Raw genomic sequence first — 18,723 nt, forward strand, 5'->3', positions numbered from 1 at the left:
GTTTTAGAGAGGTGTTGATTGAACTTTATTTTGGAGGATATAGTTTGTGGTGCTGTTGAACTGTGTTGTATTATACTGACAGGTGTTTCTATTATTTATCTTATAATAATGAATTCAAAGTGCTTTTCTTGACTCTGACATTGAGGAACTTGTTGATTCTGACATGCAGTTTCTGTGTCACTGTGTTTTAGGTGTTTGAGGGTTATGTGGATGACTGCAGGAACACGGATAACGCCTGGGTGGAGACCACCGTCCTAAATATTCACCTGGACAGAACGAGCCAGGTGATGGTAGACATCAACAACGTGGTGAGAACAAAGAATTATTAGATTTTTTTTCCAATTACATTGGCCGAAATTTGTGGACAGAATTCAGGTCCAATTCCTCCTACAGTGAATATATATATTTGCTCATCATTGTTTTGTGACGATCTCTCTCTCAGTTGGTGAGCAAACACGGGTGTCTTCAGTGGCAGGAGGTGAGCGGCAAAACCAACCTTGGCTCAAACCAAAGAGAATTTCTGCGGCAGGTTGCTGAGCTGCACAACAGGAAGTTCTGATGTTCACACCGCTGTAGCTGTAGCTGTAGCTGTAAACGTGCCTCTCTCGCTTTTCTTCAGCCTGTTCACGTGGCCTTTTGTTTAGGCTGACGTGGATTCATTACATTGCACTGAAATCACTAAATAAACTATATAAAGCCATATAATGTTATGCTGCTGTGAATAACAATTTGCACACGTCATACGACACTGAATGTGCTATGTGTTGTGAGAATAAATACTCCAGTACTGCAGAGTAACTAAGTACACTCACTCAAATATGATCCAGTTTCGAGGTAGTTGTACGTCACACGAGTATTTCCATTTTATGCTGCTTAATACTTCTTCATCAGTACATTTCAGATACATACATATTCAAATATTGTTTTACTTCACTACATTAATCTGACAGTATATCTTACTGTGTATAAAATGAGGCATTGTTGCAGATGAAAATGCCCAACACGTGGATAATATAGTCAATCGTATAGAAATAAATGAGACTTTTAGACTTTTTTTAATAATAAATATCTATATAATTGCGACAGAAATGTAGATCTGCAGATTCAAAAGACCTTCTTAGATCATCTCAAGTGTTCCAGAGAAGCTTTATTCCAGTTTGGAAGCTGTATGAGGTCCTTTAATTAATTATCTGGAGATGATGATATGTTCCTCTGTTGCCTCACTTCATGTTGACTGTATGATGGGAAGAAGATGGACATTGGTCATAGAAAGAAGAAACATTTTTATTTTTTATACATTTGAAAGGTTCTATTTATTTCATCTTAAATGTATTTTTATCTTTATTTTTCTTGTGTATGATTGTATATGGATTTCCAGTTGTCATTTTCGTTTCACCAGCTGCAATATTAGAATATTTACAAGGCGGTACATCAATAATACAATAATTCACAGTTTATAATAATATCTGAAAGGGACCGTATATACTGTATATTGTGGACTACTAATACTTCTGTATCACTACTGCTCTAATTTAACTTCCACCACCAACATATTTACTTTTTCTGCTCAACTTCCCTGTACTTGTTTGTGTTTATTTCACGTGTGACCTGACATAATCAAGCACTCTTGGCCTTAATAATTATTTAAAAAAAATAAAAAACTACCTAAACTGAATGGTCTTTTCTGCTTTTTGTGTTTAATAGAAAAATACTGTGTTCTCCCACATTGCTCTGCAGAGAAATTAAACTCAAACTGAACACTTTGGGGATTATCTCAGTGCAGTGAACTCATGCATATTCAGTTTGTGATCTCTTCTACAGTCGACACTGTTTTTGTCCACCTGCCAAGCATTTGCAGTCTAGCAGCAGTTTCGGAGCAGCCTCTGGGCGCTCATTGGCTCAGGCAGAGGTGGCCAGACAGCGCAGTATCGGTTTCACACCCTCCTCATTCCGCTTATGTTTTTCCTCATTCAGATAAATAGATAATTCATCTGCCAGGAAATCAGGAAAGATCATTCATTTCTCTCCGTGATAACATATACAGAGTGGGGACTTTTAATGTGAAGTGGACATGTGTGATTGTAAAGTTCCTGCAGGCTCTTAAATGAAGACGTTTCATTGTGAAGATTAAACTCTGCAAACATAAAAATGTATAATGTATTACCCCCCCTGCCTTTATTATTGTGATTTGTCCCCGGCAGCGCAGCGCCATTGAAAACATACAGAAGCTATTTTTAACCACAGCTTCAGAGAGGGTAAGAAAACTGAGAGCTCCCACTCTGATCGTATTTCATGATACCACAAAGCACTGAGAGAGTCACTGTTGGGGTTCTGTTATTGTTGACCACTTTTAATTCAGTCAAAATATTTTGTTAACATCCAGTGCTGTCAAATGATTATTATATTGTACATATATGTATTATATTATAAATATTGTACTTTTACTCCAGTTACCAAGCAGTAGGCTATGTCAAATAAACATTAGCCGCTTTACCAGCTGCAACATTAATATGTTAACATGTACACATGCATCAATAAGTATAACCCTGTAATAGAATATATTGGCCTATTATAATGAAAAGGTCCATACTGCATGATGAATTTTATTTTTGGTACTTTAAGTTTGATGCTAATTCTTTTATACTTTAACTCAAGTAAATACAAGGACTTTTAGTTGAGTATAATCTAGTAATACTACTTTAACGTAAGTAGAAGCTGTGAGTCCTTCTTCCACCACTGCTGCATATCGTCCCAGAGACTGCACTGACTGATCCCAACTCATTTATTTATTATTATTAATGTCTATGGAAGGCAAGAATGATCCAAAATTAACAATGAAACAATTTGAAAAAGGTCCAGGAATATCTCAGTTCTATGTTTTATACTATAAATTGTGTACTTACATATATGCAGCATTATTTTGGTAGTTAATAATGAAGAAAGTTAAAATGACAAAAACAAACTGTGCCAGTGGGTCACTGCTAAATTTAAATCTAAAAACCTGACTAATAGGGAACTGGGATCTACCACTAATTACTGGTTCAGATTTGTTTTGTCCCTGAAGCTGTCACACCAACCAAACCACAATTTGTTTTCATTTTCGTCCTGTTTACAACTCTTGTTTCGGTTATGCTTCAGGTTGTTGTTGAGTGGCCCTTAAAACAACACTGAATAATCTGTTTTACTGTGCATGCTTTGAAGGAATTGTGAATTTTGTACATTTTCCACAGTGAACAGATCGTTCACAAAATGTGGTCAGAAGCAGAAGTTTATCCTGTACAGCGACGAGAAAATAAGCATTTGTTTGGATATATGAACTATATATATACAACTGCCTGTTGTTGCAATATGTAGACAATATGCATTAGGGAAATCCTTTTATTCTTATATCCTCGATTCACATAAGAAAAACAAAACAAAACAGAACAAACAAAACTATTTACTTGGAAACAATAGGAGAAACCTCAGGAGGCCTTGTTCTTTTGTAGTTTGTTACAGAATTTGCACAACTAAAATATTTGACCTAATGTTTAGTCCTACATTATTATCTCGTCTTAAAGGGGCTTGAGGTTTTAATACAGCCATGATACGGTGTTAAAAGACAGTGAAAGGAGTTCAGTAGCTTAATCATTCTGGTCTCTTTTAAAAATGATGAGATACTATGATTTTACAAGCAAGTGCATCTACCTAATGGGACTGGAGGAGGAACTATTAAGATAATTTACTCAAGTAAAATTAATTAAAATGAATTCCTAATTGGGATTAACCCCTTACATATTATTTACATTATTTCAGGGGTTTTTATTATTAGTATCATTAGAAAAATTTGATTTATTGTGATTGTAATACTGTGATTTCACCTAGATTTAGGTCTTTCCAAATGTTCACATCAATTATATCTTGTGGTAAAATAGTAAGTACAAAAACACATCTCAGTTAAAAACTTTAAACCATTTTCCGCAGTCACTATTTGTTTTTTTACAAGCAAGTGCATCTACCTAGGAAGTATTAAGATAATTTACTCAAGTAAGATAAATTAATTAAAATTAATTCCTGATATGGACGCCTCATTGGGATTTACCCCTTACATATTATTTACATTATGACAACACATTTCTTTGTTAAAAAATACTGTGATTTCACCTGGATTTAAGTTTCTCCAAAAGTTTACCTTCATTACTTCTTGTGGTGCAAAAACTTTTAACCACAGTCTGCAGTTACTGCTGCTTATTTCAATATATGTTAGTGTACCAACCCCCATTTTCAGGTGTTGCTGAACTCATCTCTCCAATAGACGATCTGCGACGACGTGCACGCCGGAGGTTTACAGGTGTCCGGAAGTGACGTAGCACGCTCACAAGGCTACACCATTGGATTGGACAATAAATATATGGACTGAGAGAGAGAGAGAGAGAGAGAGACAGAGGGAGGGAGAGAGGGAGGGAGAGAGAGGGGGAGAGAGAGCAGTGTGGACATCTCTGAGGGATCCAGCGGAGCTACACGGTAATATCCTGCGTTTATTTAATGACTTTAATCCTTTATAGTGACAATAAAAGCTCCACAGCTCTCACAGTTGGACGGGATTGGGTCTGATTGTTGGGATGAGACTGTGTGTGTGTGTGTGTGTGTGTGTGTATATCTGTCAGTGGAGCTGCGGTGTGTTGTGTGTATTAACGTCGATGACGGTGTTACTGCATAACGCTGTAAACTGTTCATACTGTTTATGAATGAATGTTTCAGCCCATAATAAACACCTATAGTTGCAGCCCGAGTTAAAGCCTGTACCACCGGGTTTAATCAGCCAAACAGCAGATATATATATATATATGTGTGTATATAAAGTGGTTATTGCGCATACAAGTATTTAAAAAAAGCTTCTCTCTCTCTCTTTTTTTTGTCTTCCTTATGTAATCAAGTGGACAATCTTTGTTGAACTGGGTCTAGAAAAAGACCTTGTCTGTTTGAAGCAGGAGGAAATTACAGACCTCTGTGCGCTGCTGTTGCAGGAGGGAGGGTAAATTATAGTGGGTGGTGAAGAAATGTTTGTTTTTGAGTGAGATGTTACTCAGAAAGTACTTTTTGTGTAGTATTTTTTTTGACTACGTGGCTAAAACAAAAGCCCCTGGCTGGGAGAGGTTTGGCTCTGGTTTGAATATTTTGTTTTCCTTTCAGTTAGACTGCACTGTTTGTATTGAGGATGTTATATGGTGTTTACACTTGTTTGTAAGGATTAGGGTTATAGCTATATGTGGCTTAAACTAATGCCACAACCCTGCAATAAGTCTCCATTAAGTGAACTGTTTTAGATTAAACTATATGGACGTTTTTGAGGCTGTACTGGTCCAAAAACAATGCAACAATATTTTATTTTGTGATATTGTAATTTGATTTTTGTGTTTAAACATCCAACTACATGTTATAAATGTAAAGTGAGGGCTCTGACGTTGGATGTTACTGCGACTGTGGTGAATACAAATGCAGATCCCACCGTTCTGATTGCATACAAACGTTGGTTTTAGATTTTATGCATATAGTCTGATGTTGTTCTTTTTTTTATATCACAATATAAATATATATCACCTCACTTACAGTATCACAGTGTATTGAACCATAACCCCTGTATTGTGATATGTATTCAATCACCAGACTCCTAGTAATGCTGCAGCATCATAATGAGAGATGTTTCTAATATTTTGCCAACCCCATTTATAACAATGAGGGGAGACACCTCTCAGTCTTATGTAATACGATTCAACTACATTATATAGCAGAACAAAGTCATAGTTTAGTCTCTAGTAAGCCCCATGTCTTGCTAAATGATGTCCTGAGTCAAATCTATGTCCTAAACAAGTCATAATACACACAAATGTAATGCTATTAAAAGGTTAATTGAACTGTATAATAAGCATTTCCCTTTAAAATGTGTACCTATCTCTGTGCCTTGTTATTTCTGTGACACTGTTACACTTATTCGAACCACATGTTTGCATGTTGCCATCTATTTTTTTCTTTGTTGACCACAGCACAATCTAACACATCAGCCTCCATGCTCTCTGCGAGCAGCTCTCAGTCGGCCATCTGACACAAATCAGAGGTGATCATTCGTACGTCTTTCACGAAGACTTAATGTCACAACAGTTTTATGGTTCGTCCGCTTTTTCACTTGTGTCCCAAACGCATACTTGACAGTCAGCGGTGGAAAGCGTTACACGTGTGAGCGGTGGATGCTGTGTGCTGTCACGACAGCAGCATTGTGTTCCACCCTCATTGTGCTGAGTGGGACATTTCCAGTAAGTGTCCACGTGTGTCACTAATGGCTTTGCTTCTCTTGTAACGGCTTGCCTGTCTGTGGTGCAGTTACAGGTCACACACGGCACCAATCAGCCAAATGCAGTCCCCCACTAACAGAGTGTTGAAGGTTACACCTCTCTGGTGTTCTTTGTGTTTCTTAACTATAGCACAAAGACACCCAACACCAGGTTTACGGTAAATGTGAGCAACTGTAACTGTGGGCCAGAGTTTTTTTCATACATTGACATTGAACCCAAACTCAGCCACCAACAGAGAATGAGCAGATTGTTTTTCCTTTCAACAATACACAGTACGGCAGTGAGGGCGTGACTTCCATTTCATTTCCCGATATGTTACAGAGAGAGGGGGGAAGTCAACGAATTCCCCACATTTCATTAGCAGCAATCATAATAGGAGTGTTTCTTAAAGGATGAGGCTGGCTATATTCTACGCAAATTTTGTCTGTGATTAGTTGCTTTTCTGCATTTTTTTTAATGAGCTTTAATTTAATATTCTTCTTAATGTCAACAAATTGCATGAAAAGACCCAAACGACCAACCTATTGAAGTGACAATATATAATGCAGTGTATCGTTCTGTGCCGTAGAGCTTAAAGACACATCAGTGAGCCACACTGTTACACTATCACCACAAATATGGGCACTGTAGTTTATTTTGGCTCAGCCCCACATATATCATCCTAGTGCCAGATATACTCACTAGCATACCGATTGTGTATTAATCCGCAACTGAAAATAGTCCCGAGCAAATGTGCTACTAGTCCTGTTTGAGTAACGTTTTCTAAACTCTACTAAGCCCAGCTGTTTTATAAAATGGCCGAGCCTTTTTTTAGAAATGAACCTATATATTGATGTTGAGAGAGTTCATTCTTGACCTTGGAAACAGTAGTCGACAAAACAACATCATCGCGAAGTCTATTTCTGTTCTTGAGCTTGCAATCTTATCACTCGACCTTCATCAGCAGAAGAGGTTTGCCCAGTTGTCATGATGTTCAGATTTCAACACTTTAAACTCCTCCATGTTGGCCTTAAATACGTTGAACCCAAAGATTTACACATTCAGTAGAAATGAGTACAGTGTCACAGACAGGATAGAGAAGTGGACTGAAAGACATACTAACAACATTTGAGAGGATTTTCATGGGATTTGTTGACAATAAGAAAAATAAGAGTGCCACTAGCCTTATCCTATAAGTGGTTCAACGCTCAAAATTCCCTCTTCTAGAAGAAGTGGGTCACTCTGGTGCTGCTGTTGCGTGGCATGTTTGTACAGTTGTCAAGAGTACCTGCGCATCTGAGCTGTTGAGTGCCACGTCGAGCAGAGCGTCAGCAGAGACATAGGAAGGGCAGGCCGGTCCTGATGCTGGCGTACAGACAGGAAGCTGTATTTTATGTAATTGACATGTGTAGCAGCAGCAGCAGTGTGGCCCTGCAGCTGGTCTGATCTCTCTAATCCCAGCCCCGGAGACTCAGCTTGTTTACTTTTTGGTCACATTTATATAGCGTCAGTGTCGCGTTCCATCGGGCTTAATGAATAAGCTCATTGCTGTATTTCATAAGATGAAACAACATTTAAGAATATAGTATAAAGGTTTTATGTTTTATGTGTCATTAGTGGTTTGCTGCCCTTGATCCATCACAGCCATGAGAAAAAGGACTACATTAGTTACTCCCCACACTCTTGGTTCACCCCCACAGGTGTTTTCACTCCATCATTCTGATGTTAGCTTTGATGCCATTTTAGACCTTTTTCACGGCATCCATTTTGACATGAAACAGTAGGGTAAACACAGTTGTTACCAGTGATACTGGTTAAAGCTCCTGTTCATGTTAAACAGAGTCAGGGTGCTGCTATTGTGTATGTTGGCTCACTGGAAAGGTTCTGCTACACTAAATTGAACAGAATCTTAATTAAATCATTACTAACACCTGTGTACCCTACTATTTTATGTCAAAATGGCGGCTGAGAAAAAGGTCTACAGGCTAAAAAACAATTGATATTGTCCAAAATGTTTGAGTGCCAAGTTTGGAATCAGTGTTGTTTGATGTCATGGCACAAAATTAGAGAAAATATACAGGCACAATATCTTTTACACCCAGCTAGTACTGAAACAGTTGATTAACAGTTGTTAATTATTTTTGACAATGAACTATTTGTCAATTATCAAGCAAAGACCCTCAAAATTCTCTGGTTTCAGCTTCTCAAATGTGATCATTTCTTTCTTTTTCTCTGTTTTGTGTCACTGTTTATTGAAAACCTGCTGGGTTTTGGACTGTTGGTCGGACAAAACAAGAAATTTAAAGACATTACCTTGCTCTGTGGGAAATTTAATGTTATTATTGTAATATTATTCACAAACTTGTGACTTTTTATAGACTAAAGGATTATTTAAGTGAAGCTGAAAAATACTAATAATCCTTATAGTCCTACACCCAACACAGTAAATCAAACTACAACAAATGGACAATAAAATAAAGCTATATATTGAATAAATGTGGAGCTGAGCAGTGAATAATAATTACATAGGTTTACCGTATGTGCTGAATGTTCATATTGCGTGCATGTACGGCTATTGAAGGGCATTTGAGTGGAAAAAGCCAAACAACAAACGTAAAGGAGGGATGTGAACATGAATGTATTGCCCCCTTTCCTACCGTATCCCTCTTTATCTCTCTTCCTCTCCTCCCCTCTCCCCCCCCCAGGCCCTCTCTTCCTCTCCTTCCTCCTGACTGACATTTCTGTAATGACATTGTCTGTGCTCCACAGGCCCTGCCTCCATCCCATCCTTAGCTTACTGTGCGCCACACGCAGGGCCAGCTTGTCACACCGAGAGCCATCCTGGCACGCCTCACATCTATATCAGACCACTAAATGCCAATAACGACAACTCAGCTTGATTAAGAAAGTAAGCATCTTCCGTCTTCCGGGCCCCTCTGCTCTGTTAGCATCCGCCGGAGGTAGAGTTGCCGTTTGCCAAAAGGGTTTATTGGACACACTCGCAGACGCTCTGCTGGTCAGCCTGTTTTAGGATTGGGTTGAGAAGTGGGTTAAGCCGCACATCTCTTTATATTTGGGCAGGGGTATTACAGTAGTGACTGTGAAGGGTTTAGATTAACTCAGCATTGTTGAACCCTAAGTGTGGCTGGGCTTTGCGGCTAATATTATGCAGGCTTTACTTCCTGGAGCAATGTTGGGTTACTCCCCAGTCATATGTAGTAAAAAGATGCATTTATGTGCACCTTTTTTAAGTTTTAAATGTGGCCAAACACCCTGAAAAACCTTCACAGGAGACCCATTTTACATGTGAATGATAATTTACAATGTTTTAGTAGTGTGTGTGAGTGTGTGTGTGAGTGTGTGTGTGTGTGTGCTTTGGTTTGTGTGTATGTACTGTATTCACGCAACTGCACATTGCTTTAAATGTACTTCTCTCTTGTGATGTGTCTGCTAGCTGAGCTTCTATAATTACCACAGCCTGCAGCGCCTCATGGGGAGCATATTAACACACACGAGTGGAGGAGCAAGAACCAGAGCACATGCACAAGTCATACAGACTATATATTTGTATGTGTGTGTGTGTGTGTGTGTGTGTGTGTGGTCGTTTAAATGTGTTTGCAGTATCTCTGACCTCTGATGTTGTGCATCTGTAGAATAATATGTGAGTAGAAAAGGATGCATTGTTACTCATAGATCAATGGTATAATGCAGCCTTACGTATCCATGAGTAATGCTCGTCTAATGCAACAGGGATCATTTTTATCACAAGGTGTAAGTGTGCAGCATGTGGCCAAAACAAATGTTAATCTAGAGCAGCATCTCAAAGAGGGAAAGTGTCCAAATGACCAATACTGTTTTTTTTTATTTTTAAACTCAATACCAAATTGATATTTTGGAGTTTTAAATCATTTGTTGAACACAACTAGAGCAAATAGTTGATCATCAGATAAATTATGGCAACAATATTGATAATTAGTTCCGAAAAAAATTCTCCAGTTCAATCTTAAAAACTTTTACATTTTCGTACACTTTTAAACTGAATCTGATTGTTTGTGAAACAAAATGAGTACTTCCAAACTTGAGATGGGTTTTTTTCTGCATTGTTTGTATTTTATAGACTAAACAATTTAACACCTAATCAGTTCATTAATAGAATAATTGCTCGTTTAATCGACACTGAAAGTAAGTGTTAGTTGCAGCTCTAAACACAGGTGGAAAACATACTAAAAATCGGTGATAAAGGAACATTTATCTGCCCTCTTAATAATTAAAATGTAGTTCTTTCTGATAATTATGCCACTGTATTACAGTGCACACTTTATATACAGCGTGTGCTCTGCCCTGCAGTCTCCTCTACAGCTGTAACCTCACATATTCGTCTAACAGCACCATACACCCCCAGCTACACAGTAGTAATCTCAGGCAGACCACAACTGCCTGCCACCCACTGCAACCCCACACTCTACCTCATATCCTCCGTCCAGGGATGTAAGTAGGAGGTGAAGTGTATGTGAACATGACATCCCAGTGTGTGTTCATTTCCTCCCACTTCGATAATTCTGTTTAGTGAAATAATTAGAAGCAAGAAAAGCTGTAGAGCCTTCATAACATTTTATGTTATCTAAGACTTGCTGCTGTGTTCTGCATTATAGCTCTGCACGCAATCCCATAAATCACGCTCGGGATTACCAGGTGCATACAGTTGGGGGGGGGTGGCGATGGCACAGGCTTTCTGTCTGCTGCTCCTCATCTGTTTACTCCTGCAGTCTACTCTGAACTCACGATAAAGAGAGGGAACCAGGATAGATGGATTGTTGTGGTGCGGGCAGAATCCTCCGGGAGTGTTGAACAGTCATTGTTATGTAATTTCCTCTCAGCGCGGATTGGTCAGGCCGAGGTTGTTGGTGGGCTCAGCACGGTAATCTCACAAGCATTATCTGTCTCTCAGAATCAGTGGTTGTTGTGTGCAGGACTCTCATCCATGCCTGCCTTTGTAAATCCAATCCACCAGACAGGCCGGCCTGTTTCTATCATCCATCTTAGGCAAACAGGGTTGTCCTTGTGCATGAAGTCAACATACTCGGGGACCAGTCTGTTCTCATTAGTTTAGGTATTTCCTGAACTCATCTGACTTTCTCTCTCCATTTCTTTTATCCAGTGGCCGACCAGCTATCTCTGTTCTGGGGGTGCAGACGGTACCAAAAAAGCATTTGGTGAAAGTGTGGAAACAGTCATACCACCTTATTACAAGGGTTTTTGTACAGTAAAAATTAAGATAAGTGTTAATAATTTCAGATTTGGCAAGTAGGGGAGACATCTTGTAGGGAAAACTGACCCGTAAGAATAAATAAAGTAAATAAAGCTCTTCCCTACAGAGGCAAAGATGAAGTACTTTATACTTAAATCAGGAAATGTGAAGGGATAATATAAGTATTTCTGCTTTCTATCTTCTATTTGTTAATTTACTGTAAGCTTCAGCTTTTTTTGAGCTTTTTTAGGACAATAAAGTCCTGTAATGTACTACTATTACATAATAAGGGTTTCTCTCCATTAACAGCTCACTGCCGTACATGTGAAGAGACATTAAAGTAATCATAGACTGAGAAATGAATTAGATTAGTTACTCTAACAGAGGGAAATCTCCCCTCTAGAAGTATCTGGTCTGTCTATGTCTGACTGTTGCTGTGCCAACAGTAGACCTTGAGCCGATCACAGTGACAGAAAAAGGCTTTTATTGACAGTTTAATTGCTTTACACACTATTTCCAAGTTTACCTCATTGATTGTCTTAGAGGTTGCATTCTGCAGTCACACAACTTAGACCTACCCTGTACTTTTAATGGAGTACAGAGATCTCAGAGTGTACTCGAGTACAGTTTTAGATACGGGTGGTTTGTATGAGAATTGCCATTTTCTTAAGGGTTTCTGCTCTTAGTTTACTTTTTTATAATTCTATTTTTAACTTTAAATTTTACTAAGTTTTTTGATTGCTGTAGTTATTTTACAGATTCATTAAGCTCTCAAGTGCTAATAGTACGTTTTCTATACTAATGTAGTTAGTTTCAGTACCAATACCAAAACAGTACCTGCTCTGATAAATGCGAACATACAAAATCATTTTTTCATTTCATAAAAGACAACCTAATTGCACAAAACTTTACCTACATCAAATAGTTTAAAGTGGAAAATTTTAGATATAAATTCCGTTTTTTAGCCAAGTATGATATACGGCGCGAAGGAAACGTGACACCTAGTAGCTCATAATATAAAGAGATATCTCTAAAATCTCGACCTTTCAGACACTACTTAAAAGAACATTATTTTAAATCAATAATGCAATGCATTTTGGACTATAAATCTACCAACGTTTTCTTAGCCCCAAAAGTTAAAATTAAAGATTAAACAAGTAACCTAAACATTTAACTTTGTTTCCCATGTAAAGCAAAAACTATTGCATAAAAAAACCCTAATATATGAAAAACAAGAACATAATCATTCATCTGTACAATGTCTATCTTTGATACTGGTTGTACTTAAGTGACACTTTGAATCACTTGTATTGGAGAGAGGGTTTTTGTGTTGACGTTGCCAGATTTGATTACTTCTTCCACCTGTACTTACTCATAATTTAATGTGACCCAGTATGACATGTCAGCATACTGTAAGACTGAGCAAATCTCCATAGAGGTCTTATTTATTAGTCTGTAATCATAGATGTGTGTGTGTGTGTGTGGGCAAGCGTGTCTGTACCTGGCCACTGCATGCGATGGCAGATGGTAAAGGTAAACCACTGTAAGCTGCGATGGTGCTTTTTCTCTTATTAATGCGGGGGACACAGGAGCTGTCAGTGCTGTTGTTCCGCTGCTGGTGAAATAGTAATGAGTGTGTATAACGGAGCTAAGCCAGTGTGGTTTACAGCTCTGTTGCACTTGGAGGCAAGGCCAGGGCACATGGAGCACTAACTGGCTGTACATCATGTCTGTGTGGCCGGTGATGAAGACAGAACAAGAGGCTTCGGCCGCTGGGATAAAGCTAATTTAGAGACTTGAGGTCAGACGCTTTTGTTGTTTAAGAAGTGGTCTGGATTTTTTCTTGACCATCTAATAAATCTGAATAAGGATTAATATCTGGTTGTGGCTATTGTTTAGATTAGACAACCTATTTAAAGGCTTGTAGTAAGTTAGATTAGGCTATGATTCATGGGCAAATTTGTGGATGTAATTCATTTTTTCAAACATCTAGATCTTATATTAAGATGATGATGGAAAGATGATGGATTTTGACACTGACCTGTGAAACACTGTGTGGAGGCTGAAGTTGCCAACAATTTTATAATTGATAAATTGGTCATTTTTCAAGCAAAAATGGCAAGCTTTCTCTGGATTCAGCTTTTTAAATCAGCATATTGTTCTATTTTATGTTTTCTATTTTTGTAGATTGAATAGTTTTTGGCTTTTTGACTGTTGGTCGGACGAGATATTTGGAGATTCCAGTTTTTTTAACCTTTTTCACTGGCTAAATAATTGTCAGATTATTATTAAAGTAGTTGCATCCTTAGTGTGAATTTCCGATTCAGTTCATATTTTGAGACAATCATTTTCTGCATGGGAATATATATAATATATGTTACCCTCCAATGATTCCCTGTTCTTAACTTCACTTTGCTTGGAATAGTTTCTGATTCAATTGACAAAAACGTCCTTTATGATCGACTTGAGTTACAGTACATGAGGAATACAATGAGTATTGTTAGTTAGATTCTATAGACTTTCTAGTAAGAATAAAACCATAACACAGTGTTAATCACTCATCATGTTGTAGCTGTAAACAATCTAGTCATTGGTGATCATTAAAGACTTCAATCACTTCTGTGGCATAACAAGCAGTGGTATGCTACAGAGTATAGCACTGACCCGCACACAGCATATTAACACAGTATGAAGCAAGCCAAGGCACAGAACAGTATCACCTCAAGTAGTCAGGCAGGTGGCTTGTCCATGTAATTGCAGCAAAAGTAAATATGGCAGATGTTTGGCTCAGCAGAGGTGTGTTAGGAGGGCCCGAGAGGCCATGATGATCACAAAAAAACTGTTTTATAGTCTTATTATAATGAGCTTTGCTTTTACTTTGTGATTTATCTATGTTTTTTTTTCATCTCAAGCGATGACTGATAGGAACATAATTAATGTTTCACATACTGTACTGAAAGGCAGTTTCTACCTGAGGAAGCTGTAATCAAAGTAGAAAATAAATACGATGCGAAATTGAAGGATGGAGGAAATATAATGAGAGAAAATTTAAAGACAGCTCTCCCATACGTAGCCCTGGCTCACTAAAACATCTGTGGGTTTTTGATATGGAAACTATGATTGATATTCATGCATTATTTGTTAGATAGATAGTTCTCACAAGTCAACACTGCTTTGATGAGTTTAAAGTAAATGCAATCAATATTTGTTAAAAGCACTAGCCCTAGGATAGCCTTTTAAAAATTAAACTGCATATTTAAAACACTGGAAAGCCTCTTCAGCTTCCTTCTAAGTCACTGATTCTGATTAATTTTGGTTTTACAGGATCCTTTGGCTATGTCTGATAATATCATTAAACTGTATCATGACTATGTATCACATTTAGTTCAGTGTTTCATAAAAAATTCTTAGTTGGAGTGAGTTGCTGGCTAGTTTTCGTAGTACAATGTGCCTTTGCTTGTTTCCACATAAGCTCAGAGGCTTGTGATCTGCTGACCTTTGGAATTTCAGCTGTAGAGCGGAGCTAGATGTCCTCGCTAAGCAAACAGCTCAGGTATTTGAATTCCTTGCTCCTATGGATACCTAATGTCTCGCTCTATCTCTCTTCGCCAAAATTTACTAGAGCTGTATATTTGGGAATGCCCCGGCTGTGTTTTTGTGCGTGTACTGTGTACATGTTTACAGGAGTGTGTCTTCAGCTGCATGGCAAGAATAACAATTTCGGTCTACACCCACTCCTGTTCTTTTCAGATCCAGAAGAATGCTTGACATTGTTTCCATTTTGGACTTTGCATCACAAAGGTGTAGTTTGAAGAGATCCAACAATCCGCCAACTACACTTACCATTCCCCAATGTCGGTCCCATTAGAACCAGCATCCTCGGCCATCTGCACCGTGACTCATTTGACTGTCATTTCACGCTATTTATAGGCTGTGTTTGGAAGTCTCCCCCTCAGCCTCGCCCCGGGATACCAGTCCTCCTCCTCTGGCAGTGTCCCCTGCTGGGGTGTGGTTTGAGGATGGAGAGTGGACAATGCTGCTCCAATATCCCAACCCCCGACCCTCCATGCATCATTACATTCCCACTACTCCCTCCCCCCTGCCGACATCATCATCTTCCCCAGAGGTTTAGGCCGTTAACGAGAGGATGGGGTGGAGCATCTGTTCCCCAAGCCTTTCCTTTCACCCGCAGGCCCTCCTTCTCAATCAATCTCTTTTGATATACCCCCCTCTGGTTGCAGTCAGTATCAATCTCTGCCATTAACACTCACAAACACACATATATACAGACAGACACAGAACCCCCCCCCCCCCTTCTCTCCAGTCTTTTGATTAACTGGTGACTCAGCCGTTCAGTCAATGTTCTTTAATGTCACCCTGAAAATCTGAAAATGATGCAGATGGCATTACCTTTGTTAGCGCTCCAAATGTTCAAATGTGCATTTGCACACAATGCAGCATCTTCATTCATGCCATTTTTCAGTCTCCACAAAGTTTAACTTGTCACTCACTTTATCCCTGCTCTGTGTGTGTATATGCAGGTGAGAAGCAAAAACGGAGCCGAACCTGAGCCCAGATCGCATTCAGCAAAACCTGTGAGATGCTCAGAAACCACCTGACAGGTCAGTACATGTAGGCACACGCATACAAAAGCCTGCACACAAATGCACAAATGTGTAGAGAAGTTGAACGGCTGAATGAAATGCTTTTACTTGAGCTCATTCTAGAGTGTGAGAGATTGTGAGAGACATTAAATGACCTTTTGAGGAGAGTAAAGAATGGTTCTTCTGACATTCTGCCTCTGACCTTTTTGATTTTTCTCCGACTGTCATAGTCCTTCAACCCCAAAGCTTAGACTTTCTTATTCCCCCTTGAGTATGGACTCCTGTCAGGTGGTTTGATTTGAGATTTGAGTGCTCATCATCATGCAAAGCTTGGCAAAATACTCAAATTCAGTCCTACAACAGTATATGATCAACCTACGTTTTCATGTAGTCAAAGTCTGACAGTTTACAGTAGACTAGTTATTAGCTTATGAAGAGAAAGCACAGCTGTGCAGATAATTTACACCCTGTGGTGAAAATCACAAGGTTAATCATACTAATTTAATTTTTATTTAACTACAGAAGCAGGTCTGAACTGTGTGTGCATGTGTGTGTGCGAGGAGGCGGATGTGACCTTGGTTAATTTGAGATTTTCAAATTATAAACTACATTAAAGAGAATTTCCACAAAGAAGGGATTGGGTTATTAGGTTTTATGTATGGATTAATTAGTAACTAATGGCTTTATTAATAGGTAATACGTAATTTATGCTAATACTTTATGAGTCATTAAGTCAAAAGTGTCCTAGAGGAGGGTTCATTGGAACCAGAGGGATTTTTCTTAACCTTACCTTGTTGTAATGGATGCCTTATAACTGATCTATAAAGCATTCCTAAATGTATTTACCATTAATAAAGTTATTTGTTACAACATGTCATCATCAATAATTGTTGTACCTGTAATTACCTGCTACGTAGAAACAGTTCACCTGAAAATAAAATTTAACATTGTGTTATAGAGGATTCCCTCTGTGGTGCCACACTGGACTACAAAATAAGATCCTAAATATGTATTGTACAGTTTTTGTTGTTGTTGTATTTAGAGCTGAAACGATTAGTCGAGTATTTGATTTGATTTGACAATCAATTTAGTTATTTTTCAGACAGAAAATACCCTTCTCTTCTCTCTTCTTCCAGCCTCTCAGTTGTAAGGATTTGCTGCTGTTCTCTGTTGTGTGTGATAGCACAGAAGAAATTGAACCTTTGGGTTTTAAACTGTTGGTTGGAGAAGAGATGTTTAGGAAATTGTAAGGACATTTTTCATGTTATTTTTAGTCACAAATGGATAGCCCATGCTGGAATACTTGTTACAGTGTGTAGTCATATGTGGGATGTTGATACAACTGGCATGGAGAGAACTGATTACTGATTTGGCACAAAGGGATTTCTCTTGTGCAGAAACGGCCTGTCCTACTTACAGAGACGCCACCGCAGCCTAACCTGCTGTTCCCAGCTGGTTCCGCTTTGAAATACATCCCCCCTCTCCTCCTCCCTTCTCCTCTTCATCTCTCTTTGCTCCTCCTCTCAGAGTCTGTGCAGAAGGCTCCACCTCTCCTGCAACCCCCGAGCCCCCTCTCCCATCCCCTCCTCCTCTGCTCTTTGAGCCGCGTCCTCTCTGCGTCAGACAGCTCCATTCATGAAAAGTGTGACGTGAGCAGGTCTTCAGCGACCCGGTGACGCTCCCGGCCACCCACTCACAGCCAAGGTGCTGCGGGAGTTAGAGGAATGCCTGTCATTCTCCAGCCTCTGTCTCCCCCTCTCCCTGCTTTTCATGTTGTTTTTCTCCATCCTGACCGTCAGTTCAGTCTTTCTTCCCCTGGCTTTTTTTTTTCTATCCGTCCCTGCCTCGGAGCTGAGAGAGGACCATGAATCTGAGCTCTGTCTGCTGTGAGTAATCTGCTGATGCTGTGTCTTTGCCGAGTGGAAGCTGGTGTGATGTGGAGGTACTTCTCCAGCTTGTATGTTTGTCTCTGGTGTTTTTCTTCGATTGTTCATGTGTGTATGTCTGCAAGGAGACATTCAAATGTGTGCATAATGCGTGCGTTGTTTGTATGTGGATCAGCTGTCAGTGTTTGTTCAGTAGCAGTGCTGCAGGAGTGTGTTGAGCGGTCATGCGTCGGTGCGTGCAGGAGCTATTTTAGGCTCAGCGGTGATGCTGCTGCTGCTGCTTTTTGATGCAGTACTTCTCTGTGCCCTCTGAAGGACAGGTTGAGATGTAGGTAAAGGTATAGACCAACAGAACTAACCCTCAACCTTGTGATGTTGCAGCCAAATGATACTCTGAGGCATTATAACGCTGGTGGTTCACAGATGATGAGACTTTTTTAGGGACACATGCACAGCCACGGTTATTTTACTATGTTCACACACACAAATCACATTCAGTTTCCTTTTGCAGTGTTTCATTTTGCATTAGTTAACTCTACCTCTGTCTTTGTCCATGTCCCCCCCTGCCTGCTTCACCATCTGACTTTTCTCCCCCACTTTGCACCTTCATCCATCTCTTTATTCACTCAGATTGGCAGCAGGAAAGCTCTGTGTGTGCCCACCTCTGTCCTCTGCTA

At 39.2% G+C, this 18,723-nt stretch overlaps 2 protein-coding genes across 2 annotated transcripts in view; both read left to right on the top strand.

The window, feature by feature from the left end:
* Nucleotides 1-1,616, top strand: part of trpm2 (transient receptor potential cation channel, subfamily M, member 2) — a 19,079-nt gene extending 17,463 nt beyond the window's left edge. Inside the window, exons 31-32 of the mRNA XM_035676041.1 lie at nt 192-308; nt 443-1,616. Of these exons, the coding sequence (XP_035531934.1) occupies nt 192-308; nt 443-559 (234 nt within the window). The 3' untranslated portion in view covers nt 560-1,616. The remainder of the gene's footprint in view (nt 1-191; nt 309-442) is intronic.
* A 2,801-nt stretch (nt 1,617-4,417) lies between these two features.
* The window catches only part of si:ch211-45c16.2 (mitogen-activated protein kinase kinase kinase 13), a 32,357-nt gene continuing 18,051 nt past the window's right edge, over nt 4,418-18,723 (top strand). Inside the window, exons 1-2 of the mRNA XM_035677219.1 lie at nt 4,418-4,503; nt 16,098-16,178. The gene's annotated coding sequence lies outside the window, so the exon portion shown is untranslated. The remainder of the gene's footprint in view (nt 4,504-16,097; nt 16,179-18,723) is intronic.

Source organism: Morone saxatilis, unplaced genomic scaffold, assembly GCF_004916995.1.
Source record: "Morone saxatilis isolate NCDOM2014 unplaced genomic scaffold, NCSU_SB_2.0 Contig5, whole genome shotgun sequence".
In the NCBI taxonomy this organism is placed as follows: domain Eukaryota; kingdom Metazoa; phylum Chordata; class Actinopteri; family Moronidae; genus Morone; species Morone saxatilis.